This window comes from Phragmites australis, chromosome 22 (genome assembly GCF_958298935.1).
Source record: "Phragmites australis chromosome 22, lpPhrAust1.1, whole genome shotgun sequence".
In the NCBI taxonomy this organism is placed as follows: Eukaryota; Viridiplantae; Streptophyta; class Magnoliopsida; order Poales; family Poaceae; genus Phragmites; species Phragmites australis.
In genome coordinates, this window is record NC_084942.1 from 1,989,567 (window position 1) to 2,015,843 (window position 26,277).

The 26,277-nt window shown below is 43.5% G+C and overlaps 2 protein-coding genes and 1 non-coding gene across 5 annotated transcripts; 2 read left to right on the forward strand and 1 right to left on the reverse strand.

Annotated features, from left to right (window-relative positions):
- The first annotated feature begins 9,699 nt into the window (after nt 1-9,699).
- LOC133905600 (small nucleolar RNA Z247) lies at nt 9,700-9,838 on the forward strand. Its single transcript, XR_009907652.1, has one exon. It is a non-coding gene; the product is annotated as a small nucleolar RNA Z247 (small nucleolar RNA).
- A 4,234-nt stretch (nt 9,839-14,072) lies between these two features.
- LOC133904744 (calcium-dependent protein kinase 25-like) lies at nt 14,073-16,799 on the forward strand. The gene is made up of 7 exons (XM_062346265.1): nt 14,073-15,112; nt 15,183-15,335; nt 15,685-15,800; nt 15,888-16,055; nt 16,150-16,277; nt 16,372-16,471; nt 16,698-16,799. Exons 1-7 carry the CDS (start codon nt 14,272-14,274, stop codon nt 16,797-16,799), a joined length of 1,608 nt encoding a protein of 535 aa, XP_062202249.1. The 5' UTR covers nt 14,073-14,271.
- A 1,269-nt stretch (nt 16,800-18,068) lies between these two features.
- On the reverse strand, nt 18,069-23,446 carry LOC133904745 (splicing factor U2AF-associated protein 2-like). 3 transcript variants are annotated; one of them, XM_062346267.1, is made up of 13 exons: nt 23,091-23,446; nt 22,703-22,831; nt 22,404-22,612; nt 21,207-21,416; nt 21,025-21,117; nt 20,835-20,873; nt 20,163-20,252; nt 19,971-20,073; nt 19,803-19,883; nt 19,411-19,487; nt 19,151-19,231; nt 18,728-18,819; nt 18,069-18,408 (listed from the first exon to the last, which is right to left on the reverse strand). In XM_062346267.1, the coding sequence occupies exons 1-13, from the start codon at nt 23,185-23,187 to the stop codon at nt 18,282-18,284; spliced, it is 1,428 nt and encodes a 475-aa protein (XP_062202251.1). In that variant the 5' UTR covers nt 23,188-23,446; the 3' UTR covers nt 18,069-18,281. The 3 variants fall into 3 exon arrangements, with proteins under 3 accessions (XP_062202251.1, XP_062202250.1, XP_062202252.1); XM_062346266.1 differs by having other exon boundaries at nt 22,404-22,621; nt 23,091-23,441; XM_062346268.1 differs by lacking the exons at nt 22,703-22,831; nt 23,091-23,446 and adding an exon at nt 22,656-22,697 and having other exon boundaries at nt 22,404-22,583.
- Between the last annotated feature and the right edge of the window lie 2,831 nt (nt 23,447-26,277).

The following is a 26,277-nucleotide window of genomic DNA, read 5'->3' on the forward strand; positions in this document are numbered from 1 at the left end:
GCTTTCGTCTTTCCTCTCCTCAGACATGTTTTCTTTCTCTACTGTACAAATGGCAAGTAGTTCGGCAAAAGAAAAACATGTGACTCCCTGAATGTGAGCCTGCATGAGACTCACTCTTTCAAGTTTGATTAAAAGGAATACTGTAAGTTTCATTTTTGAATAAACCAGTCTTATTGTCCAAGTTCGATGACATCCCTCTCGATTACACTCGACCTTAACAGCACACTCAACTTGGTATTTTCATCTGGCTGATGTATATCTTTGTCAGCAATTTCCACTTAGGTGTTTGTTAGATTACTTAAGGTCCTCTGTATTCACTTCTCAGTACGGATATCTGAATCAACGCAAATACAAAACATGTTCATTTCTTCTCCCTTTCAGACTTGATAAATGCATAAGATAAACTTGTCCCTGATATAACAATAAGAAATATTTTTGCTACAATTGTGCAGAATATTGAGAGAACAAAGGTTTATAGAGTTAGCATGTGTCAAATCCCTAATTTTCCCCCCTTTCTCTCTCCTTCCTCTCTCCTTCTCTCTTCTCTCTCCACCCGTGACCGGGCTGCCACCGCCGCTGGCGCGCCTGCTGCCCCGCCGCCTGCCGCACCGTGCCGTCCCATCGCCGCGCGCCGCGCCCTCTCCTCGCGCCCTGCGCTGTCTCGAGCCCCGAGCCTCCTCGTCCCGCGCGCCGCTCCTCGCCCCACCGGCCGCTATAAAGGCTGGTGAATAGTGTCTTCGTCCCCATCCCTTCCTCACTCCTCGCTCTCTCTCTCTCCCGAGCACTCACTGCCGCCGCCGCCCTCTCTCCGAGAACCTCGCCGCCAGTGAGCACCACCCCTCCCTTCTCCTTTCCTCTCCCTCCCCTCTCTTCCTCTCCCCGAGCGTACCTGGAGCTCCGGTCGCCGGCCGCCGCCGTTCCCCATCGCTCGGTGTCACGTCCCGAAATCCATAATTGTGTGTTTTAATCCTAAAACATGCAATTTCAGCTTCATGTTCCAGTTTGGGTCACTGGAGCACTTCACTTTGAGTCAATGAGGTGGGAGAAGGAAAAACTAAGAGAAATAAAGGAGCTGGAAGCAAGTCTGGACTTTCCTCTAGGTAAATGGGGCCCACTTGGGTGAAAAATATCTCTCTATAAGTGGGCAATAGCTCTCTCTCCCCTCAAACTTGCCCATACGTACTACTCACCCACTCCACCAGATAAGGCTTTTTGAAGAAGCAAGTTGGAGTTGACTGTCTCTCACTCTCTCTCTTAGGCTCCCTTTTTCCCCTTTTGGATCCCTACCTCTGGGAGCAAGATCAAGGTACGTATGTGGTACTCACGTGACCACCAGCTCAAGGACTACTCGTCCATCCAATTCATTTTCAGTTTCCCCGAAAGAATTCGAGCTGGTTCTGAACTTGTTTGGTGTTCTTTGGGAGAAGCAAGGAAGCAGCAGTTTTTCCTCTCTTCTCCAAGCCATTTTCCGTCATTTCCTCCTTCAACTGGCGGTCACCAACCTCAGCAAGGGACCTTGGGTGAGTCTGCTAGGCTCCCATGGCAAGTATGCTCATTTTTGGTTGGATGGATCTTGAATCTGGAACTAGGGTTGCAAAGTTCTTAAAGTTCTGCAGTCTGGGAACAAATGAGGATTTATGTGGATTTGAGTTAGGAATCATGTTGCTAGGCGGTTGAGCAAAGTCTAGACCCTGTACACCCTTCTAGGCATTTTTTTACTTTTGATTTAGAGAGACTCCCAGGTTAGTTTAGCCTAGTTTTTCCCTTCGTAATGGCTGCTGTTCTGGAGCTGCGCGAGGCTGATTTTACTGTAGCGCCGAGTACTGTTCACCCGAGCACGAGCGCAGTCACCCCGAGCACTCCCGAGCACCCCGGGTACTGTTCACCCGACGACCTCGGGGGGTACTGTTCACCCGAGCACGAGCGCAGCCCCGGACCACCCCGGGTACTGTTCACCCGAGCACCCCGAGTACTGTTCACCCCGAGCACCCAGCACAGTCGATCCCGAGAACCCCGGGTACTGTTCACCCCGGTACCCGTGAGTACTGTTCATCCCGGGCACCCCGAGCACGGTTTATCAGGCTTTCCTGATAGCTGATAGCTTGTAAAATTCGTAGTTAATTCGTAGGAACTCCAAACTTTTTGAGACCACTTGGAAATTCTGGTTTGGACAGTACGATCTTGGAATAATGTTGTCATGTATTGTGGAGCATATTTTTCTTACATGATCGCATTTCATACATGCTCATTACATTGCACGCGTTGCTCTCTGTAGTGAACGCCGATCCGTCGATCCCGGAGGCCGTGGGCGATCGTGAGGCTTCCCACCTTTCTGATCCAGGGCAGCAAGGCAAGCATCGTTCATATTGCACCGTGTCTACTTGAAAATTTAATATGTTATCTACGCTTATGTATACATTGCATATGTCGGGTACTGAATTGGGTAGAACCTATGCCGATGCATTATCCCATTTCGGTCACGTGTAATGTGTTGTTCCTAGGAGCCTAGTGGTGTCATCGAGGTCTAATTTTAGTTTGCTTTGCTTAGTGGTACTTAGGCTTTCCGGTAGAAGTCGACGACGGCGTCCACCGTTGTCGCGAGCCTAGGACTTATTACTTGTTCGCACTTATGGTTGTGTTGATGATGAGTCGGTTTGGTGAGTGGTGAGTTGAGACGAGGTGTGGGCGGTGTTAGGGGTGTATAATCAGTTCGAGCTGCCGCGCTCTCGGTCATGAGCATCGCTATCGCTTATCTCCACCGAGCGACCATGTTTTGGTCGTAGAGTTTCGATGTGGGTTGTGGCATGGTTGGATTGGGGTGGCTTGGTCGGTATGTGGTTGGTGGTTTGGTGGGAATGGTTTGCTTTTATACACTTGTTGTTATATATCTGTTTTGATCAGTTGGTTGGCAGGGTTTGAGTCGGTGGTTGGCTAAGTCAGTTGCTTACACCTAGAGTCTAGGTTGCTTACCGCTTAATGAACTTAAACATGTCTTAATCCTTGCTACAGCTTCAAATGCATGATCCTTGGAGTCGAGAATATATATACTCATACTGTGTAAGACTTGCTAGTACCTTCGTACTAAGGGGTGCTGCCCTTAAGTTGCTTTCAGGTTCGCAGGTTGGCGAGGGAGAGGCAGTGTTCGGCTACTTTGTGCCTGCCGATCAGGGTGGCGGGCAGGAGTAGCACCTTCTGCTCCGAACTCCGGCGCTTGTGGTATGGAGCCTAAGGGCATACGGCTCCATATTCTTTTGTTGTATAGGTTTATCTTCCGCTGCGTAGTTGTTGTTGTTCCTCTTTTGTTGTAAATTGTGGAAGCAGTTGCATGTTTAATAATGGTAATGCAGTTTAATTATTTGCTCTCTATTAAACTGTGTTGTGATATTTGAGTTGGAAGGCATGTGTTCCGATCCTGGGCACAAAACACGTGCCGGGACTACCGGAATGGTATTCTGGTTAATCGTCGAGGTTGTGATTATGAATAATGATCCTCCTGATGATTAATTAGAATACTATTTGGACGGTTCCTCACACTCGGCCGCCGCTGCCTCTCCACGCCGAGCCGAAGCCGTCCTCTCTCCGGCCGCCGCCGCCCCCGGCTGGTGCCCTGCCGCCGCCCGCCGCCGGCACAGCCGCCGCTGCCGACGCCCCGTCGCCGGCCTCCGCCGGCCCCCGCCGCCGCGCCGCCATCGCCCCTCTCTCCCTCCCTCCCGATCCTCTCTGTGCCCGAGCCGAGCCGGCCGCCCCTCTCTCTGCTCTACTCTCTCTCTCTTATATCCTCTCCCCCCGGTGCAACTGACAGGCGGGCCCTTTGCCTAGCCGAGCCGCCCGCTGTCAGTCGAGCCGAGCCGGCTGCTGAGCCCACCGACACCGAGCCGAGCCGCGAGCCGAAAACCGAGCCCGAGCCCGAGCCGACCCCAGAGCCGAGTCGATCCCAGAGCCGCGAGCCCGAGCCGAGTCCAGTCCGAGCCGACTCAGCCTAATATTCCGGGAATATTCTCCCCTTTTTCCTTTTTCTGAATTTTTCTCCCGGCAAAACTTCCGAAGCCCGTTTCTCCTCCGTCCTAACTCCGTTTTCGTCGATTCTTCCACCGTTATTCATCTAAATTCGAGATCTATCCAATCATGTCAATTTCATAATTTTTGTAAATTATTTGGTCATTGTTTTAATTGTTTGATTGATTGTACCTTTATCGTTGTTGCGACTGTTAGAGGAAGGAGCATTCGAGGACGACCCCGAGGACCCGGAGTTTGAAGAAGGAGCAGACGGGGACTTCAACGAAGGCAAGTCCTACAATCGTTGACCATGTTGATCCTATGTTTTTAAACACAACCCGTAGAGTCATTGTTTCAAATAATAGGAGTATGCATGTTTAGATTATTATTTATGATTCTTAAAGAAATGCTAGAATAGTTATGACCCAGCTTGTTTATCCCATGCCTTGTCATTGTTACCATTATTCCGTTGAAACCCTAGAAGATTCTCAACATCAACTATAATGATTGCTTGGAAGATTGCTTGTTTACTAGTATGCTTAGGATTGCCTTGCTCAAAAGAAAGAACTAGATTATTTACATGTGATAACTATGCTTTACAATGTGAAATGGTGTGTGCTTGGTGCTTGGTGCGTGTAACACTTGTGTTCTTGGAAAAACTCTAGAGTAGTGTTGACGAGGATGAGTAAGGTGCCCCACAAAGGTGGGAGCCACCTTGGAGCAAGGTTCGCTTTTGTGGTGTTCTTGCTGGGAGACTCTTACCTCGGTCATATAAGGACCGGTTCGCTGTGACATCTCACCTAGTATCTACTCGTACAACCACATGGCATGTATGGGCAGGACTTGATCTAACCCCTCTGACTTAGTGCGGTACCCACCCGGAGGCAGGTAGTGGCAATGGGGACCAGGAGAAGACTTGGGTAGTGTGTAGCCCAAGGTCCGGCTGGTGATATTGTTGAGGCTAAGTCAAGCCTTGGGATTACTAAGTGATCTTTCCCGTAATTCTTCTAAAGCCCCTGGTATCTTAGTGCCCCATGGGTGGATATTGTGGCTTCGTTGTGAGGTCGTTACGTCTCGTTATGACAGCTTCACCAGTTGCTAAGGTGGGAGCCTGTGCATATCTTGTGGGTAAAGTGTACAACCTCTGCAGAGTGTTAAACCTATCCGGATAGCCGTGTCCTCGGTCAAGGACGTGCTATGGTTTGGTCACAATGATTAGCTTTTCGGCGTGAGTAACTCCTTGGCGTGTGAGTGGGCTGTGTGCCCGTGTTTTCTAAAAGAATGATTTTAGCTTTGTGCCCTAAGCCTCCTGGACTGTGTGTCTGCTGGCAAACTCTTGTGGGAACTGGCGGGACGGATGTATCTCCCCCAGGGCCGTCAACCCCCATAAGCTCAACTTATATATTTCTTGGAAGTATTTTTATTAAAAGTTAGTCTTTGCAAAATGAACCCTGCATCAATAAAATTAGCTTTCCGCAAAACCTAAAAGACTCTACAGCCTTATCCTTGATCTACCCTTAAGCATCTAATTTTTCCCTTGAGGTAGAACTTGCTGAGTACTTTACGTACTCATACTTGCTAATTGTGGATCCAGATGATCCAGAGGCCGACTTCATCGAAAGAGAAGATGAAGATTAGATAAGCCGGTTTCGTCTGCACATAAGCTGTCTGTAGGGTTTGGGTCGTTTTTGTGTGTTTTCGCTGTGTTTTGAGGGTTTGTAAGATTATGCCTGCGGGTTTCTTTTGTAATGAACTCTGTATTGTACTTTATTATCGTATTTATTCGATGTATGACTATGATGTCTATTTTTGTTGGAGTTCATGCATACCAGCTACTGATCCGGGGACTGGTATGAACTACACGAGGTGACCCCAAAGGAAGGGTCCGACAGCATGTATATTAGGTCATCAAACTTGGTGGAATTGGCAGTTTCCTTGACAAGTTCAGATGGTCTACAAAATCTAGCTGCTCATACCATCACGTAAGCAACATATGCAATGTATTTGTTACCGTTATGTCCTTTTCAGTGAAATAACAACATATGCAATATTTATTGTAGAGCTGACAAGGAAGATTTTGCCTAGTGGACGAAGGTTGAATTTGATTTGCAATCAAATGAAAGAAATACTAATTCAAGATTTGAGCTTACAACCAGCAAAAGTGGCATAATTTGGTTTGATCAAGTATCACTTATGCCATCAGATACTTACATGGTAATTAATTTCCGAGTTCCCTTTTATCCTTTGATGCATATTTCCGCCAAAAGAGTATGTGAGAAGCACAAAATCATTGTATAGGCTGTTTTACAATTACCAACTATTGTATGTCTTGTCACATATCCAAACACATCATATCCTGAACCATAATTTTCGTTAAATTTAATTTCTGTTGCTGAAAAGAATTATTCTTGGTTCAGATAATGTTAACTGATCTTCGTCTAACTATGTTGTCCATGGATAATCAGAATTGCATTCCAATGTTTCTAAATACAAGCCGCAGACATATGAGGTTTGTCGCTTTGCATTTTATCTTACGTATGAGGTTCTTCATATATAGAGGTGAAGGTATTATGCCTCAGTACCGCCCAACATGTGAGGGAAGAGCTGGATTTATTTCACCATAAGAGCAAACAAAGTTATACGATGTTGTGAATAATGTGCAAGTGCTTGCTGATTATATGGCTAGCAGTGCAGTAGAGCTTTAGGTGCATATACCTTCACATACTCTTGATTCGTTTATCATTGTCAATCATGTATGTCTATGATTTATGTAAAAGAGAACACATTCAGTCTCAGAGTAACAAACCAGTAATCATGACTGCAGCATGCAAATTTTCCCTCCATTTTTGTTTGTGCAAGAATTGGATGATGATATGTTGAAAAGATGCGCCGTGTACTCTCTCTATCTCGAAAACAAAAAGATATGTTGAAAATATGTGCCCTGCAACCATGATTATTAGTATGTTATTTTACGAAAATTGTTTTGTTACCGACTCTTGTGGTTTGACACAGAACTTAAATATTTCCATCCATACACAATTTATGCTACAAAATCTGTAAATGATAGCTTACCTGTACCGTTGGCAAATCTAATCCTGATCTGAAATGTAAAAGGAATCGATATCACCGTTTCTATAACTTTGCAAGAACATTTCAAGAAAAATAAAGAAGAAACTTCCTAGATGTAGTATCACTCGTTGAGTACTGCATTTAGTATCACTCTTTTACTGAATACAAGATGCATCAATTTGTATATGCATGATATATTCGACAGAACCAAAATGTAGGATGGATGCATGGAATGAGGAAATCGTAATCACCTGGAGATGGCCTGCTCAGTTTTCTTCTGGCCTTGTCCTTGATATGCCGCAGCAGCATGACGATCTCTTTCATGTCACTGCCTCCACCAATCACATGGAAGCACGTCCCGGATCATGAAATGTGTATTGAGAAATCAATTAATCACACAAAATTCCCAAAAAAAAAACAGAGATAGAGCAAAAATCAACGGAAGCGTAAATACTAAACCCTCACTTCGTCACATCGATTTGAACGACCCCCTGGTCGGTATTTCATTCAACGACCCCTGGTCGGTACTTCATTTGACGATCACCCTTGTTCCCAGCAGAGCACGCCGGCCGGCGGAAGGCAGCTGGTGGCTCCGGCGGCGCAACGACTGTGACGGCGAGCGCCCTGCGCGTTCCCAAGTACCTCTATACGATTCATGGCAGGAAGCAGCTCGGGAGAAGCTGGAACACGCGCTGAAGAAATTGGATAGCCTTAATCTTTGCTTCGTCCTCCTCTGTTCTCCTCCTAAATGGCAACCCCGACCCCTGCCATACTGCACAGGCGTGGTCTTCGGCAAGGAGATCTGCTATCGCCTTACTTGTTCATCCTTGCAATTGACACGCTTCAGCGGCTACTTGATATTGCAACCGAGGAGAGTTGTCTCTCTATACTGCGGGCCAGGGCGTTAAGCGAAAATCCACCTGTTCCACTATGCAGGTAGCAACCAGAGACGGCTCTACATCTATTCTCTAAGTGCAGGTATACCGCCCGCGTATGGATTTTAGTGCCCGGTGGTCTCGTGCGACGGGCATGGCTCCTTCATCTTGGATGTTGGCCTCATCCCTTCCAGAGTGGTGGACACAGGTACTGAACCGTCCAAATCAGCTGAAGAAGGCTATCGTCTCTATGATCATGCTTGTAACTTGGGAAAGAACGTAATGTTAGAGTGTTCTAAAGATCTGAATCATTGGTGCATGCTTTATTTGGGTAAATAAAGGACGAAGCGAGAGAGTGGATCTTAGCAGACGCGAGGAAGTTAGACGACTTGTTAGACCCAGGCTAATCGTGTTCTTTGTTGTCACGATTTAATCCCCCCTCCCCCGCGTTTGCGGAGCTATTCACTAAGTAACTAGCTCTCCTTTGCTCTCCTGCTATATAAATTTTGAGGCATCCCTCTTGTCTCAGTTTATAAAAAAAACACAAACCCAACAAAAGAAGATGTTAGCATGGTGGTCCAGATCATGGAACGTTTTGGAGATGCAACAGGGTTAAGAGTTAACTTAGAGAAGAGCTCGGTAGCCACAGAGATTTTGGCTTTTTCAAACTTGATGAAATGCATTTGGCATGTATGGATTTGTTAACACAGACAGAAATCTGGTTCAGCATTGATCCGGCGATATAAAATGTGCCTTTTGAAGTTCTCTACGAAGTCTAGAGAATGGAAATACTGCATTTCCAATTCTGTTCTTGTGGTTGGTTATTTACTTACCATCACCACTGAAATGCAGGCATCGATAGCGAAAGGGCATCCAGAGGATGCTGTAAATAGCTTCAGCGAGACTTTTGTCCAATGTGATGGTCGAGGAGGACGGTTGCATGCTACACTACTGATTTCAGAAGAAGGTTTCACTTTACAGACAGTGGAACAACTTGCACAATTACAAGATTAGCCAGCTATATGCAGTGTGTTAGAAGAAATCCTCATATATATGTATATCAGTTAGGATCTCCGAGTCCTGATCGTACCTTATCTCCAGGAGTAGATATATTTGTATAGATAACCTGGAGATCACGATGAATCGTTCAAACTTGGAGATCTATCTATAACCAATGTTCTCATATCTATAAAGCCTAACGCGGCCTCCTACGGGAGGTAATACGCTTCATCATCTTTACATGGTAATCAGAGCTGCCTCTTCCAAATACATCTAATCCATGGCGAGCTCTTCTGCATCCATGGTGTCTCCCATAGGTCCTCCCGTCTCTGAGAAACTCACGAGAGATAATTTCCTTCTCTGGAAGGCGCAGGTTCTTCCTGCCCTGCGTGGAGCTCAGCTGACAGGCTACCTTGATGGTCTTGTCGCTGTGCCGCCGAAGACCATCACCATCTCTGACACCGAGAAGAAGATCGAGGATGTACCCAATCCAGCCTATGCGGCATGAATTGCACAAGACCAGCAGGTGCTCGCATACTTGCTGAACTCCTTGTCAAAGGAAGTGCTGACACAAGTAGCGACCATGGAAACGGCGACCCAAGTCTGGTCCGCCATCCAAGCGATGTTCGCCTCCCAGTCCCGTGCGAGGGTGACCAATCTCAGGCTTGCTCTCGCCACTACTCAGAAGGGCACCATGACGACGGCACAATACTTCTCCAAGATGAAGGCCTATGGAGATGAACTTGCTGCCACTGGGAAGGTTCTTGATGATGAGGAGATGGTGTCCTATATCTTATCTGGACTGGACATGGAGTATAATCCTTTGGTTCAGTCTATTGTTACAAGGTCAGATCCAATTTCTTTAAGTGACCTTTATGCACAAATGTTAAGCTTTGACACCCGTATGGAGATGTTGCAAGGCACTGCAAATCAATTTCATTCTTCTGCTAATTCTGCCTCACGCGGGCGTGGTGGTGGATATACTCTCCGAGGACGCGGAGGCCGTGGCAGTCGCGGCAATGTCCGTGGCAATGGCCGTGGAGGGCGTACCAATGGTGTTGCTCCCAGACAGGGAGGCCAAGGCCACGGAACAGGAAAACCCAAGTGTCAAATCTGTTACAAAATTGGTCACTCAGCAGCAAATTGCTGGAACCGATTTGATGCTGATTTCCAACCAGAAGAAAGAATTGCTGGTGCTGCCGTTACGTCATATGGTGTTGATACAAACTGGTATACTGACACTGGCGCTACCGACCACATCACAGGAGAGCTTGAGAAGTTAACTGCCCGAGATAAGTATCGCGGCAATGATCAAGTGCACACTGCCAGTGGTTCAGGTATGAAAATTAGTCATGTTGGTCGTGCATTGGTTCATACCCCTACTCGTGATTTGCATCTTAACAATGTTCTGCATGTTCCGAGTGTTCACAAAAATCTTGTTTCCGTTCATCGTTTAGCCACTGATAATGATGCTTTTCTTGAATTTCATCCAAATTTTTTCTTGATCAAGGACCAAGCCACGAAGAAAACAATTCTTAGAGGGAAGTGTGAAGGAGGTCTTTATCCTATTCATTCATCATCAAATTCAGATCACAATAAGCAAGTCTTCGGTACCACTAGACCATCCTCTACTCAATGGCATAGTCGTTTAGGTCATCCCTCTTTTTCAATTGTTGATCGTGTTCTTAGAAATAATGAGCTTCCTTGCTCAAGTCAGTTTAGAGAAGAGTCTATTTGTGATTCATGTCAAAAGGGAAAAAGTCATCAACTTCCCTATCCTAGGTCTACCAGTGTTTCTACAAGTCCTCTTGAGCTTGTCTTTTCAGATGTATGGGGACCAGCTCCTGATTCTGTTAGTAGACACAAATATTATGTAAGCTTTATTGATGACTACAGCAAATTTACATGGATCTATTTACTCAAGAAGAAATCTGATGTATTTCAAGTTTTTCACAATTTCCAGAATCTTGTTGAACGGAAATTTAACAAAAAGATTCTCACCATGCAAACTGATTGGGGTGGTGAGTATGAAAAGTTGAATTCTTTCTTTCAAAAGATAGGAATTGCACATCAAGTTTCATGCCCTCATGCACATCAATAAAATGGTGCTGCTGAAAGAAAGAATAGACATATTGTTGAAGTTGGTCTTGCTCTTTTGGCAAATGCTTCCATGCCCCTAAAATTTTGGGATGAAGCTTTTCTAACTGCCACATACCTCATTAATCTTTTGCCATCTAAAGTTATCAATTATCAAACTCCAGTTGAGCGCCTTCTTCACCATAAACCAGATTACACATCTCTTCGTATATTTGGCTGTGCTTGCTGGCCTAATATGCGACCCTACAATGCCAACAAATTATCCTTCCGTTCAAAGCAATGCGTTTTCCTTGGTTATAGTTCTCTTCACAAAGGTTTTAAGTGCCTAGATACTTCCTCTGGCCGCGTTTATATTTCTAGGGATGTAGTGTTTGATGAGATGGTATTTCCTTTTACCAATCTTCACCCAAACGCTGGGACCCGTCTTCGCCAGGAAATACTTCTGCTTCCGCAAGCTATGCGCTATAATCTAGGTTTTGATCATGGGGGAGAACTATGCACTGATCAAATGACTAATCCTAACCTTGGCTCTCACATATCTGGTGCAAGCATGCAGGACAGCTATACTGTAAATGAAGTACAACACGATGACCAAGTTGGTGATTCGTTGGTGCAACATGGTGTGGTTCCGGAAGACTTTGTAGAGGAAGGACAGAACACCTCGGTCGATGCAGGCGATCCTCTGGATGAGTCAGTCGATGCAGGTATGGCCTCGCCTGCTGGTGTGTCGAGCTTCGGTTCTTCTGGTGGATCAGCGACGCCAAGCTCTGGTGATGCAGCGACGCCAAGCTCTGGTGATGCAGCGACACCGAATTCTATAGTATCCTCTATGGCGGATCCAGAATCATCCACGCCATCTCCTGTTTTCCAGCTACGACCACGCACAAGATTGCAAGATGGTATTGTTAAACCTCGTATACTTACTGATGGCACTATAAGATATGGATATTTTAGTTCTACAGGTGAACCTGAACATCTACAAGAAGCCTTGAAAGATTATAGGTGGCAGCATGCGATGGATACGGAGTACCAGGCATTGATGAAAAACAAAACCTGGCATTTGGTTCCACCAGAACAAGGTAAAAATATAATTGATTGCAAATGGGTCTATAAGATCAAGAAGAAAGCAGATGGAACAATAGACAGATATAAAGCTAGATTGGTTGCAAAAGGGTTCAAGCAGAGGTATGGTATAGATTATGAGGACACTTTCAGTCCAGTTGTTAAAATTGCTACTGTTAGGCTTGTTTTAGCTATTGCAGTTTCTAAAGGTTGGAGCTTGAGACAATTAGATGTATAGAACGCGTTTTTGCATGGTGTTCTGGAAGAGAAGGTTTACATGAAGCAACCACCAGGATATGAGAACAAAGAAGCTCCACAGTATGTATGTAAGTTGGACAAAGCAATCTATGGACTAAAACAAGCTCCAAGAGCTTGGTATTCTCGCCTGAGCACTAAATTGCAGGATCTTGGCTTTGTACCATCAAGATCAGACACATCTCTATTCATCTACAACAAGTCAGGTATTAGCATATTCGTTCTAATTTATGTGGATGATATTATTGTTACCAGTTCGTCACATGAAGCAGTCTCAATATTATTGCAAGATTTGGGAACTAATTTTGCTCTGAAGGATCTTGGAGACTTACATTTCTTTCTAGGAATTGAGGTTAAGAAAATTCCAAATGGGTTACTACTGTCACAAGAGAAGTATGCCTCTGATCTCTTGAAACGAGTTGGAATGCAAAACTGCAAGTCGGCTCCCACACCCTTGTCTCTGTCCGAGAAGTTATCAGTCCATGAAGGGCAACCTCTCAGCTCAGAAGATAGCACAAAGTACAGAAGTATTGTGGGGGCTCTTCAGTATTTAACTATCACCAGACCTGACATTGCCTTCTCAGTAAACAAAGTTTGTCAGTTCCTTCATGCACCGACAACAGTGCATTGGACAGCTGCAAAAAGAATCTTGAGATATGTTAAAAATACCATGGGTATTGGACTAACTTTCAAGAGATCGTCCTTTACACTTGTGAGTGCTTTTTCTGATGCTGATTGGGCAGGTTGTGTTGATGACAGAAGATCAACAGGTGGCTTTGCAATATTCCTTGGACCAAATCTAATTTCTTGGAGTGCTAGGAAACAAGCTACTGTCTTTAGATCCAGTACAGAAGCAGAATACAAAGCATTAGCAAATGCCACAGCAGAAATTATATGGGTACAGTCTTTGCTAGCTGAGCTTGGAATTCCTCAAAAGCAAACTCCGTGTCTATGGTGTGATAACCTTGGTGCCACATATCTTTCTGCCAACCCTGTATTTCATGCCAGAACAAAGCATATCGAGATTGATTTTCATTTTGTTAGAGAAAGAGTGGCAAACAAATTACTGGACATTCGATTCATTGGCTCCAAAGATCAGGTAGCAGATGGTTTTACCAAACCGTTATCAGCTCGTGACTTAAGAGAATTTCAGCGTAATCCCAACTTAATAATGTTGTGATTAAGGGAGGCTGTTAGAAGAAATCCTCATATATATGTATATCAGTTAGGATCTCCGAGTCCTGATCGTACCTTATCTCCAGGAGTAGATATATTTGTATAGATAACCTGGAGATCACGATGAATCGTTCAAACTTGGAGATCTATCTGTAACCAATGTTCTCATATCTATAAAGCCTAACGCGGCCTCCTACGGGAGGTAATACGCTTCATCATCTTTACACAGTGAACTACTACTGCTGGACTAAATAAAGAATTTTTTCCGGTATATATGTCCTCAGAATTCAGGGCTCCTAATGTACAGCCACATCAGAATCAGGAAAAGGCTCCTACTACTTATCAATTTTTCTACAATCCTAGAAGTAGAGGCAATCTCTGTATTTCAAAGCTTGCTCTGATAATGTTTCTCAAAGCCCTTAACTGATCTAGGGACAAATTTCATCTGAAACAACTAGGATCAAGTATCAACCAAAAGTTTGATAGAAAACAACCATATGGCTATATTTGTCAGGAAGACACCCCAACAGGGACAACTACATCTCCTCCTTCCCGCCATTCCCTCTCTGCCTTTCAAACTCAAAAGCATTCTTTTTGGAATGGCAAAATTAACCAAAACCATCTCCAAACCAAGCAAAAATTTCTATGTCTCGCCAGCCCTCCATCTCTCGTCGTCCAGGTCTGTTGATGTCTGTGGCTGCCTGCCCTCCGTCGGAGCAGGCAGCGCGCGTTCCCCGCAGCCATGGGCCATTGCTGCTCCAAGGGCGCCGGGCAGGCTGCCGCTGCTGACACGAGCCCATCGGCGCCGCCGAAGGGGGAGGCGCCGAGCCGCGGCGCGTCGGCGAACAACAATGGCCAGCGACCGTCGTCTTCGGCACCCACCAAGCCGGCCTCGCCCGCCGCCAAGGTCACCAAGCCTGCGGCTCCCCTTGGCACGGTGCTTGGCCGGCCCATGGAGGACGTGCGCGCGGCGTACTCGGTGGGCAAGGAGCTCGGGCGCGGGCAGTTCGGCGTGACGCACCTGTGCACGCACAAGGCGACGGGTGAGAAGCTGGCGTGCAAGACGATCGCGAAGCGGAAGCTGGCGAGCAAGGAGGACGTGGAGGACGTGCGGCGGGAGGTGCAGATCATGCACCACCTCTCTGGCCAGCCCAACGTCGTCGACCTCAGGGGCGCCTACGAGGACAAGCACAACGTGCACCTCGTCATGGAGCTCTGCGCCGGCGGCGAGCTCTTCGACCGCATCATCGCCAAGGGGCAGTACACGGAGCGCGCCGCGGCGTCGCTGCTGCGCACCATCGTGGAGATCGTGCACACCTGCCACTCCATGGGGGTGATGCACCGGGACATCAAGCCGGAGAACTTCCTGCTGCTCAGCAAGGCCGAGGACGCGCCGCTCAAGGCCACCGACTTCGGGCTCTCCGTCTTCTTCAAGGAAGGCGAGGTGTTCCGGGACATCGTCGGCAGCGCATACTACATCGCGCCCGAGGTGCTCAAGAGGAAGTACGGGCCCGAGGCCGACATCTGGAGCGTCGGCGTCATGCTCTACATCTTCCTCGCCGGCGTGCCTCCCTTCTGGGCAGGTTCATATGTACATGCCGCAACAAAGATTGCGCATTCCTGCGAATGGTTTCTGAACTCTACTGTTGACAGAGAATGAGAATGGCATCTTCACCGCCATCCTGCGTGGGCAGATCGACCTCGCGAGCGATCCATGGCCGAACATTTCATCGGGAGCCAAGGATCTTGTCAAGAAGATGCTGAACATCAACCCCAAGGAGCGGCTTACGGCGTTCCAGGTCCTGAGTAAGTACTAACAACCGCAGATATTCGGTGTGATTGGTTTGAGGAGTGGTGTGGTCATGGATATCTCACTCCTAATTTCCTTGTTTGCTCTGAGGAATGGGATAGGGTTGATCCACCACATCATTCATCATAAGCACATGTCTAACGTAAACATGAGTGAACATGATGAATGTAATCATCCTACCAAAATTCATAGCAGGATCTCATGATGTATCCTATCATCTAGGATCATTGGCTCCTCAAACCAAACACACCAGTTGTTCTCATCATATTGTTCATTAGTAGCACATATGAACATATCATCAATGTGGCACTGACATAACAAATTGGCATGGATTTGAACCTGCAGATCACCCATGGATCAAGGAAGATGGAGATGCACCTGATACGCCACTTGACAATGTTGTTCTCAACAGGCTCAAGCAGTTCAGGGCCATGAACCAGTTCAAGAAAGCAGCATTAAGGGTACATATTTGGAAAGTATTCCACACATCTAATTGCTGAACAACAGCTTATCAATTAAACTTTAATGCTGTCCTGGACCTAATGTAGATCATAGCTGGGTGCCTATCCGAAGAGGAGATCACCGGGCTGAAGGAGATGTTCAAGAACATCGACAAAGATAACAGCGGGACCATTACGCTTGAAGAGCTCAAGAATGGGTTGGCAAAGCAAGGAACCAAGCTGTCAGACACTGAAATTCAGCAACTGATGGAAGCAGTGAGTTTTCAGAGTACAATTAGGAAAATGGTTCCATTCAAGATGATAACTTAAGCTGACAATATTCCTTTTAAAACTTTCTATATAATTTCAGGCTGATGCTGATGGCAATGGGTTGATTGACTACGACGAGTTTGTCACCGCAACAGTGCACATGAACAAACTAGATAGAGAGGAGCACCTATACACAGCATTCCAGTATTTCGACAAGGATAACAGTGGGTAAGTTAAGCATCAAAATCAATACAGCTGTGATACTTGAGGTTTGGACTTGAAATATTGTGGGAGAATGCAAATTTATTTCATTATCTCACAGGTACATTACAAAAGAAGAGCTTGAGCAAGCCTTGAAGGAGCAAGGGTTGTATGACGCCGAGGAAATCAAGGAGGTCATCTTAGATGCCGACTCTGACAATGTAAGGAACATATACTATGTAAATTTAGTTGACATAATACAGATGCAATGTGATACCGCATAGGAACCACAATATCATCAACGTTAAGGGGAATAGGTTATACAGAAATAGGATCCAGTAGACCAAAATGCTTAAATTGTCATGATTACTTGTTCCTTGTATTGATTGTATATGTTTTTTAACTTCTTAAATCAAGAGAAACTGAAAATAATTTTTGCACATGTAGGACGGGAGGATAGATTATTCAGAGTTCGTGGCAATGATGAGGAAAGGAACAGCTGGTGCTGAACCAATGAACAACAAGAAGAGGCGAGACCTAGTCCTATAGTGAAGCAGCAAGTGTGTAATGTGTATAGCAGCTCAAACATGCAAGTTTGCACAAGTGTACACAGATACAATGGAGTTACTTCTGCAATTTAGTTCATGGATGAACATTGTGCTATTGATTGCGGGGGATGTGAATGCATTACATACTTAAGAACTGAGGGGGGACATGGATGAGTATGTGGTGCGTGTTTTAACCCTCTTCTTCAATTATATAGCTAGAGATGGAACATTTTAAGGGGGCCTGAAAGTCCTGATCACTCTGGAAGGCCTGAACCGAACAGAATCCTTAATATACTACTGTTACAGCCAGAAGAATATGATGGCAGATTTGGAAAGTGTATATTTCAGAAGATTGTTCAAGGCATCTTTTTCCCTCATTTGTTTTGGCACAAACAGATGATACATTTGAGGGAGCATCATGCAACAAGACCTACTGATACTGAAAGACTTCAATACTTCAATTAAACTTTCTTCATACAAACTGAAAGACATAGGGCAATCGAGCATGCGAAAATACCAGTTTATGACGGAAGAAATTACAATGTCAGTTTATCAATCCAAAGTGAGGACATTAGTGTGGTCCAAACAGATCTCAAGTCGTCACAAGATACAATGGCTATTGAAATCCACGGATTGTACAAGGAACAGTTTGGTACTAGAGACAACCACTGATGAAAAGAATGGTTTATATGCAGACAAGGAAGGGATGTGTAGTTTAATTATTTCACGAGAATGTGTTTCTTGCATGTGACAGAATGAGTAAAAAAGAGAAACACGGGAATTGGGATGCATGTTCTTACCTAGGAGAACTCAATTAGTATCTAGAGAACACTTCACTGATGAAAATAATGGTTTATATGCTGACAAGGAAGGGATATCTAATTTAATTATTTCACGAGAATGTGTTTCTTGCATGTGACAGAATTAATAAAAAAAGAGAAACACAGGAATTGGGATGCATGTTCTTACCTAGGAGAACTCAATTAGTAGTTTCTAGAGAACACTTCACTTGCAGAGCATCACGTTCCCTTTGGTGGCATTCTCTCTAATAAATTGGACATGAAGTTACATACTATTGAAAGAAAAAATTGCAACTTAATCGAGTGTATCAATATTAGATTTGTGTAACACAGGATCATAACATGCATATGTCAAATCGAGAAAATAATACACAGACGACCAAAAGATGTGCATTCCCATCATTGCAAATTGATGGGGTGGAATGGAACAGTTATAGGGCCTTCCTGAAATCGTATTTGGAGGCAGGACAAGTTAAAAGACATAACAAGGTTATATCATGGAGCAATGTCACGAGCATTGTAGATTGCTTACTAGCAAGTGTTACCTGAAATAGTTCTCTGTAGTTTACAATTACAGATGTACGCTCATGCCTGAAACCCATAACATTTTTTAAGAGATTAATCAGGCGAACAAAGGACCAAACTGTGAAAGAAGGCGATCCTAATTATCGATTGATCAACTCTCATGTGGACTCTTCTAACTCTTCTCCAAATCGATCCAGCCTTGACACCTCTGCATCGTAATCACGGATCAGAGTATGGTTGATGGAACCATCATCTTCGCTCGCATGGATTTGCCGCCCACCAAACCTGCAAAGTAAGATGAATCTCGTTTGTTATTAGTACATATCAATCCAGGAGAACGAATGTTACTTGCTAAACATTCTTTTATATTTAATCTTCTATGCGTAGACAGACAAACATGCACACTTCCAAGAGTTGTATTTTTATTCAGATGACAAAATTTTCCACAACGTTTCAGAGCAAAATCAATGGGGTGTTTGACCAACTCAAGGTTTTGTGAAGGGGAACAACAGGGCATGCATGCCAAGAATTTCATTTCAGCGTTACCCTAACATCACCACATCATCAGAAACAAAGGGGGAAAGAATTATGTGTGTTGACCTACCATCTTCCATTCATCTTCTCGATGCATTTGGCACCATCTTTCCGATCTTTGAATTTCACCAATACGACACCTTGTGGATGATTTTCACAAATCTGCATGCAGAATGCCAGAAATATGTCAATTCAACAATGACGGTTTGGTGGAAAATAGAGAAGGATACAATAGGAACAATTTGGTGAGTGTGCATGTTTGTGTAAAATATGGTTGATCCACGCCAATCTGGCTTGATTCTGGAGAATTTGTGTAAAATATCTCATCATTATATTAAAATGATGAAAAGTTTGTTTTTCAAAAGCAATTGTTAGAATCTGTTTTCCAGACAAGTTCAATTTTCGGGTGGTGGGAAAGCTCCATATCTGGGGTTAGGTGTCAAGAGTTTTATGTAAACCCTATGATTACAGAGAAGGTGCAATCAATCATTACCTTCACATTATCCACTGGACCAAACTTGTTGCATTCCTCTCTAACATCTGCCTCAAGCTCAGAAAGAAGTTCTTCATCAGCCTGCAAGGTCAGGATATTCTTGGTTAGTCCAATAAAAGTGAAAAGAAAGTTGCTATGAAGCATGAACCTCAGGAGAGCAATCTGAAATGATCTAGTGTGCAATCAAGTACAAGTAAACCCAGTCTTGGATCAAAAGAGCACATATTTAGGGAGGCATAAAGCATACTTCAGCTACTTACTCTCAACTCAGCAGGAGCGAACATGTGCCGTAAAATTACTGTAGTAGGAATCATCACCTTCTTATCATCATGTCCGCCTAATTAGAAGAAATTATTAAGAAAACAAATTAAGTTAGATCAAACTTTGTCTGAAGACTAGGGTTTATTCTCCTTTGCTCCCTCCAGTTAAGAAGAGTGTTGTCCTACAATGCGTGCGTCCTACAATGAATTCTGTCAAATCATTTTAACTTGGACTACGATATCTCTAGAGTATTTAATTTAGCTATGTAAAAATAATACGGGTAGATTTTTTACAACCTAAGTCTATCCATGAGTTAATACTGCAACAAACAAATCACATATTTGAATAAATTATAATTAAAATAACTACCAAAAAACAAGATTGAAATTACCCCATCCAAGCATTTTGTCTTCAACCTTCTTGGTCTTCCTTTTCTTTTGCTTATCTGTTTTCTTTGCAACGAAAGCATCACCTGAAACACATGTGACAGCATCAGTAACAAATTTTGTAGCCGATGGCACATAGAGTATTTGGTTTTGATAGAAACATGAAATGATACCTTTCTGCTCAAATTTGGCCAGACTTACAGACATCAGAGTCGTACCACCAGGACGGAATGATGACCCATCTAACAATTGAACTGCTAAAGCTACAGAAGGTTCCTGGATCATCGAGAAGAAAAGGCACATGAAAAGAAATGCATAGTGAATTAGTGAGTCCAAATAATCTGAGCAGTTTAACAAGGAGGTACCTTGAGATATGTCACCAAGGCATCACCCTTTTTCCTGCCGGTTTCCTTGTCAGTATAGATCTTCACCCGAGGCTTTTTAGTCTCTGGGTCCTGTATTATCAATTATCAACAATTACAGGTGCCCAATCCTTGAAAGTTCAGGAAAGAAATACAAATACCACATCACAGCTGTATACTTCCAAAACATATTATGAATAAGAGAAACAACAATAGCTATTCGAAATAAAGTAAATGCAAATAAAATTTTCAATAATTTTTCAGTTTAATTAAGGCACCAATAGCATTTCACAAATTAATATTACATCCATCTAAGATAACATATGGGCAGATGTGCCAATATCTACAATCATAATGCACGTTGCAAATTTGGACAGCTGAAAGTTGCTAATTGCTCGATTTGACAGTAAAATATATAATCAGTGAGTTGAACAGTTTGCAAAAATGAACAACCCTGCCATGAAGAATTGATGACAACAAGATTCTGATAAGTCAAACTACAAAGTTTCTTTGCCAGTATGCCAATTAGTTACATTCTCAGATGGCAACTATATATTAGTCTAAGTACTAACAAGACTAATTCTTTTCACAGGTGAGAAAAATAAAAACATCATCAAGAGTGAATAACACAGGCCACAAAGATTGTCTCTCCAACACTGCAGATTAAAAGCATACCTCCTTTACTATTCCACACTTGGAAAATACCTCCACAATCTGCAAAAGAAATCCAGCATCAGAAGTTCAGAACCAAGCATTTTTAGAATAACCAACTAATTAAGAAATTGTTAAATGACCATTCAACAAAATGATCTCCCTAAGAGATAAATGAAATGTGGCTACAGAATAGTTGATACGAGTAATTTACCTCCTCCACAGTGACATCATCAGGTAAACCAGTTACATAGACATGTGTGTTGACTTTGAGATCAAACCAACTGTCTGGAGGTTTGTTAGCTTCCTACCAAAGAAGTCCAACAGGTTAGTAGAAGACTAGAAGTAACCTGTGCAAACTTATCAAGAACTCCCAGAATGACTTGGAAGCTATACCTTTTTTTCATCTGGATTCTCGGAAAATTTCCGCTTCTTTTCTCCTCTCTTTTCTGCTTTATCTGATTCTTTGCTTTTGTTTTTGGCCAGAGTGTTGATTTCTTCTAATGCGGACGGACCTAGGATATCTGGTGCCTGAAATACTTCTTCCTCAAGTGCAAAAGTCATCTCTTCAACAACATAACCTTCCTTTTTACCTGATACATCATTCTATGAAGGCATACGAGAATTTAGAATAATTGAAAAAAAAATAACAAGTGGGTATATTAAACAACATGAAGAAGGGCGAGTTTTGTACTCAAAGGAATAAGTCAAAGGAATAACAATGAACATGATATATAATGAAATACTTCCAATGTATATATAATTATTGCCAACAGAAAGCAATAGGAGAAACTAAGGGATAATAAGTGGACTAACAAGTAAGCTATGATTTATACCGGTATTTGCTGGAACAAAACATAGTTGCTTTTTCCTTGAAATAAAACTTATAGTCAACATGAAAACTAATTAACACACAGCTGTCTTGAGCAAACTAGGCACAGCAAGAAGGATTATAGTGAGGGGCAACAAACTGATGAGAAGGTAAGCTCTAAAGTAAAGAAACGTTGATTCAGATGAATACATTAGTTTCTCACATTCTCTAAGGTCGCTAATATGAAATGTAAGATTTTTTGTAGGAAATTGGCTGCAGCCCTGAAGGTTATCAGGCTGGTTGTTTCAGAAACATAGCTTGAAATCTTGCACCAGCACAGGTAGCTAAAGCAAAATATAAACAATGATTAATAAAACAGTAAAGACCAACATAGGGCTCAGATCAATTAAACCTCTCTCGAATCTTATTTGAGTGAGAAGACTAAAGGTGCTCCAAGCATTAATTCCCAAACTAGTGCAATCCTTCAAAAAACAAATAGCCTCACAAGAACTTCTGAGTCTATTAAGAAATTATTGGTGCTTTCCATTCGGTCCTTTGTTACTATGTAACAGTAATTACATATAAATTGACCAAAAGATATATACCAACACGAGTTTTCATCTAATGATGATTATTCATAAAGAAAGTACAGAACATCTCAAGCTCTACAACTAAGGAGAGTGTCTTGCACCTCAATGGTGACAAGTAAAGAATGTACTAGCTGATACAAGTAGGCAGCATATCTAAACCTATCAATGCAAAGACATCATAGCATTACTTACTTGAGGAACCCATGCCCTCAAAGTACGGTCCCATTTGTAAATGGTGCCATCGTCATCTGTAAATTCTTCCTCGCCATCTGGTGGGGTTGCGGGCCGCTCATCAAGTTCTTGATATACATCACCATCTTCAGCACTGCCTTTCAAGGCCTCCACCTCTGCCTCGGCTTCTATAACCTCCTTCTGAAATTTCTCAAAATCGTCCTCAACATCTGGAGCAGCTGAATACAAATTAAAAGAATGAGAGAAGAGAACCTTACAGAATTTACTCCAACGGCACATCACAAGGCAAAAGCATTAACCTTGTTCAGGTTGATCCTTTGTTGTGACTCCAGCGTGTAACTCAGGGATCGAAGTGAGTGGCACCCATTCTGTCCTCCCTTCTGCCCAGAGCATTGTGCCCTCGTTGAGGTACCCGTTTGCAAAATGTTCTGCGACGGGAGAAATTTTGTTTTCTTTTCAATATTTTTTGGGAAATAGGAGGCAAAACTCGAGGTCAAAAAAAAATTATCCACACCTTAATCTTCAGAACGAGAACTAAATAAGAAATAAGATATATTCAGAAACGCAGGCGGTCACACAACAAGTAAACAACTACGCCTCATGGACTAAACCCTAAATCCGACCTCACGGCGAAAACTCAAAACCTAAAATGCGCTAACTTGCTAGGAGGAAGCCGGAAAGGGTCACCTCGCAGCTCGGAGAGAGCGTATGGGCCAACGTTCTCCTGGTTCGGGCCGAGCACGTACCAGCCCACCTCGCCGGCGGCCGCGCCGCTGGTCGCCATGGACCACCAAGCCAGAAGAGGAGGGGGGGGAGGAGGAAGCGGGTGCGTTTTGGGAGGAGGCAGGGGCTGCTAACTAACGGAAAAGAGTGCCGGCGGCGGGGGAGGGAGGCGGCTGGCCGGAGGAGAGGGGAGGAGGGGTTGTCGAGCACGAGCAGTAGAGACGTGCCTGTCTGGACGGCTGAGATAGCCCCCACACCGCAATCCAACGGTATTTGGCTGGCAGGGGTTCATTCGCTTAGGCCATCTCCAAAGAGAATTGCCTTTTCCATTCCGCAATACAACAGCTTCGGTATTAGGAGGCACAGTATTGCTAGAGAAAAGCGGCACGGGAGAAAAAGATCCCGCAACCTGTAGCGGGTAGATGACCGTAGGTCTGAAAGAAGTACGAGAGTAATATAAGGTACGAAATATAGTAGCTGTTAAAGATAAAAAAAAATAGAGGATACAGTAATAATATTAGATGATACTGTAATAATATTATAGAAGATAAATTTTTAAATATCTATTGAAGATAATTTTACCATCCTTTTTCTTATACCCTCTTATATCTTAACCCTCCATCTTCCATGTAATCCTAACCTACTCCCTATCCCACCCCCACCTCGATCCTTGTCGATGCCGTCGCCTCCGCCGCCGCCCGCCCGCGGGGGTCTGTGTTCATACTGCAGAGAACCTTAAACAACCCACCCATGACTCGACCCCTTCAGATCCATGATTTGTGACCTGACAAAACAATACTGGTCTTCATCTGTTCTCAGGGAATATTCATTGTCATCTTTAGAAGAAACAGACTGCGACGCTTTCATGGATTCAATTCAACAAGGCGATGTGCTGGTGGAATGGCGTGGGGCTCTTTGTTCATACTTCATTTTAGCCTCCTGTGTGTCGTGTGATGCATTGCCTGTGCATCCCCTCTCCATTGTATGACATAACTGTTTCTTCTGAAATGAACAATTTAACTGCTCTTGGATCTCTTACCTTATGCATGTACTGTTTCTTATGACATAACTGTTTCTTCTGAAATTTTCCGAGAATAATTTTTTTTTTTAAAAAAAATCTCAAAACTTTTTGGGCCAAACTTTTCTTAAAACTTTTAAAGCAATTTTTTCTCGTGCAAACTTTTGCCACGCACAAGGTGAGACGACGATACGAACATCTTCTTGTCGCTTTCTGTTGAAAGTTGTGCGCGCGGACGCCTGCTAGCGCGCGTGCGTGGATTAGCAGGGGCAATTTAAACGCATCTGTGTAGAGATGAGGATGGAGCACCAATAAATATCCATAGATCCCTTCTAATTTAATTTAATAAACTAACGAGCAGTTTTACGATACTCCTCTTACATCCTAAGAGGTACTCAACCGTCCATGGATCAAGGGCAGGTTTGGCCATACGAGAATGTGCTAGTATGGCAAGTTACCAGCTACTTAAAGAAGAGAATGTTTAAAAGGAATGTAATTATTTCTTTCTAATTAATATCAATATTTTGAGTAATGACGTAAATCATCCATGCTGAATGATGAATATCTTCTCTTGATTGTGGATGTAGATGTGCATGATTTTGTATGGATTTGGAATTTTAAAAATTCTGCAAATAGTACTTAGGAACACAATAAACATGATCGGCATATTTTCACAAATAAATTCGTAATATATTTCTTTTTAGGGAAACGAAAAGTCATTATCTTAATTGCCTAAGTGCTGATGAGCACATGCTAGCTTCTAGTTTGCACCGTGCCGTTTCACACATGTTGAAGATGAAAAAAGAAATCTAAAGTAATAATAGTGCCCACCTTTGCGCTGGATGAGAAATCAGTGGGACCAAATTTAGTACATACCAACACTAATCACCATAACAGAAGTTTTCCTTATTTATCTTTGTGCTTTAACGATAACAATATTGTCTTCCTTAATTATGCGAAGAGAAAAATCTATACTAGTCCTATCTAGTCATCGGTGGATTCTTACCTAAGTACTCCCTCCGTTTCGTAATGTTTATCTATAATTTTGGGAGTATCTGTTTTAAATTGTTTGCTCATTGCGGTAAACAAGGATACTTTATGCTCTATTTTTCTACTATGTCCTTGAATGCATACATGCATTTACTCTAATACTGATAAATTACTTGTTCTCATCCTTGCATTGATTAGGGATAACATGGTCATCTCTATATATTTTTTATTCGATTTTAGTATTTCTTGGTTTGTATGTAATGATAGGCGTGGACAAATATTGCGAAACAGAGAAAGTAATAAGAGGTAATAGTAAATACTAGTCATTGGATAAATATTGATCTGAGAGTACTGTAAAATTTGACTTAACTAACTAGATAATTTTTCCCCTATAAATTGCTCTACGTCCATCCCTACCACTGTGCACAGCAAATGGCTAAATGGCGAGACCTGGAGCAGGACTTCGATAATGCGATTGGCATGCCTCCGGCTACTGCAGTGGATTGAGATCCTCTATCTTTACAAAGTACAGTCATCGTGCTACAGTATCGTGCTACAGTATCCGTGACTTTAGCCTTTTTGCTTTGATGGAGAACGGACTATCAAGATTTATCGCTACATTGATAGCACAGCATCCGTGCTACAGTAAATTTATTACAGTACCATTGCTATAGTGATTTGCTGTAGATTACTATGGCGCCACTCACGCTATGACTTTGGTCTGCCGAGATCCTAGTCCGCCACAGCGGCCCCGCAGCTGGTGCGGGTGGTGGAGCGCGCCCAGGTTGATCGCGCCGCTGCAGGACACGCGGATGACCTCGCCGCTGCGGGACACGGAGGAGGAGAACCTGCTCGACCACCTCGAGCTTGCCTAGATTTCATCGATGAGGGCAGGAAGGTGGGGCATGTCCTCGTCCATTGCTTCGCTGGGGTCTATTCTTCTGGTATCTGAAGCATCATCGATTTCATTTTCGTTTCTTGGGTGAAGTCGGGGTCTTTTTACCCGCTTGGGGTAATAATGTTTAAAATGGAATTAGGTTGGATCTAGGAGTAAGAGTTCAACTGTTATTGCCTAGTAGCATAACATTATGAATTTGAGTTAAAAAAAAAATATGATTTTTGACTTAATCAATGGGATGCGCA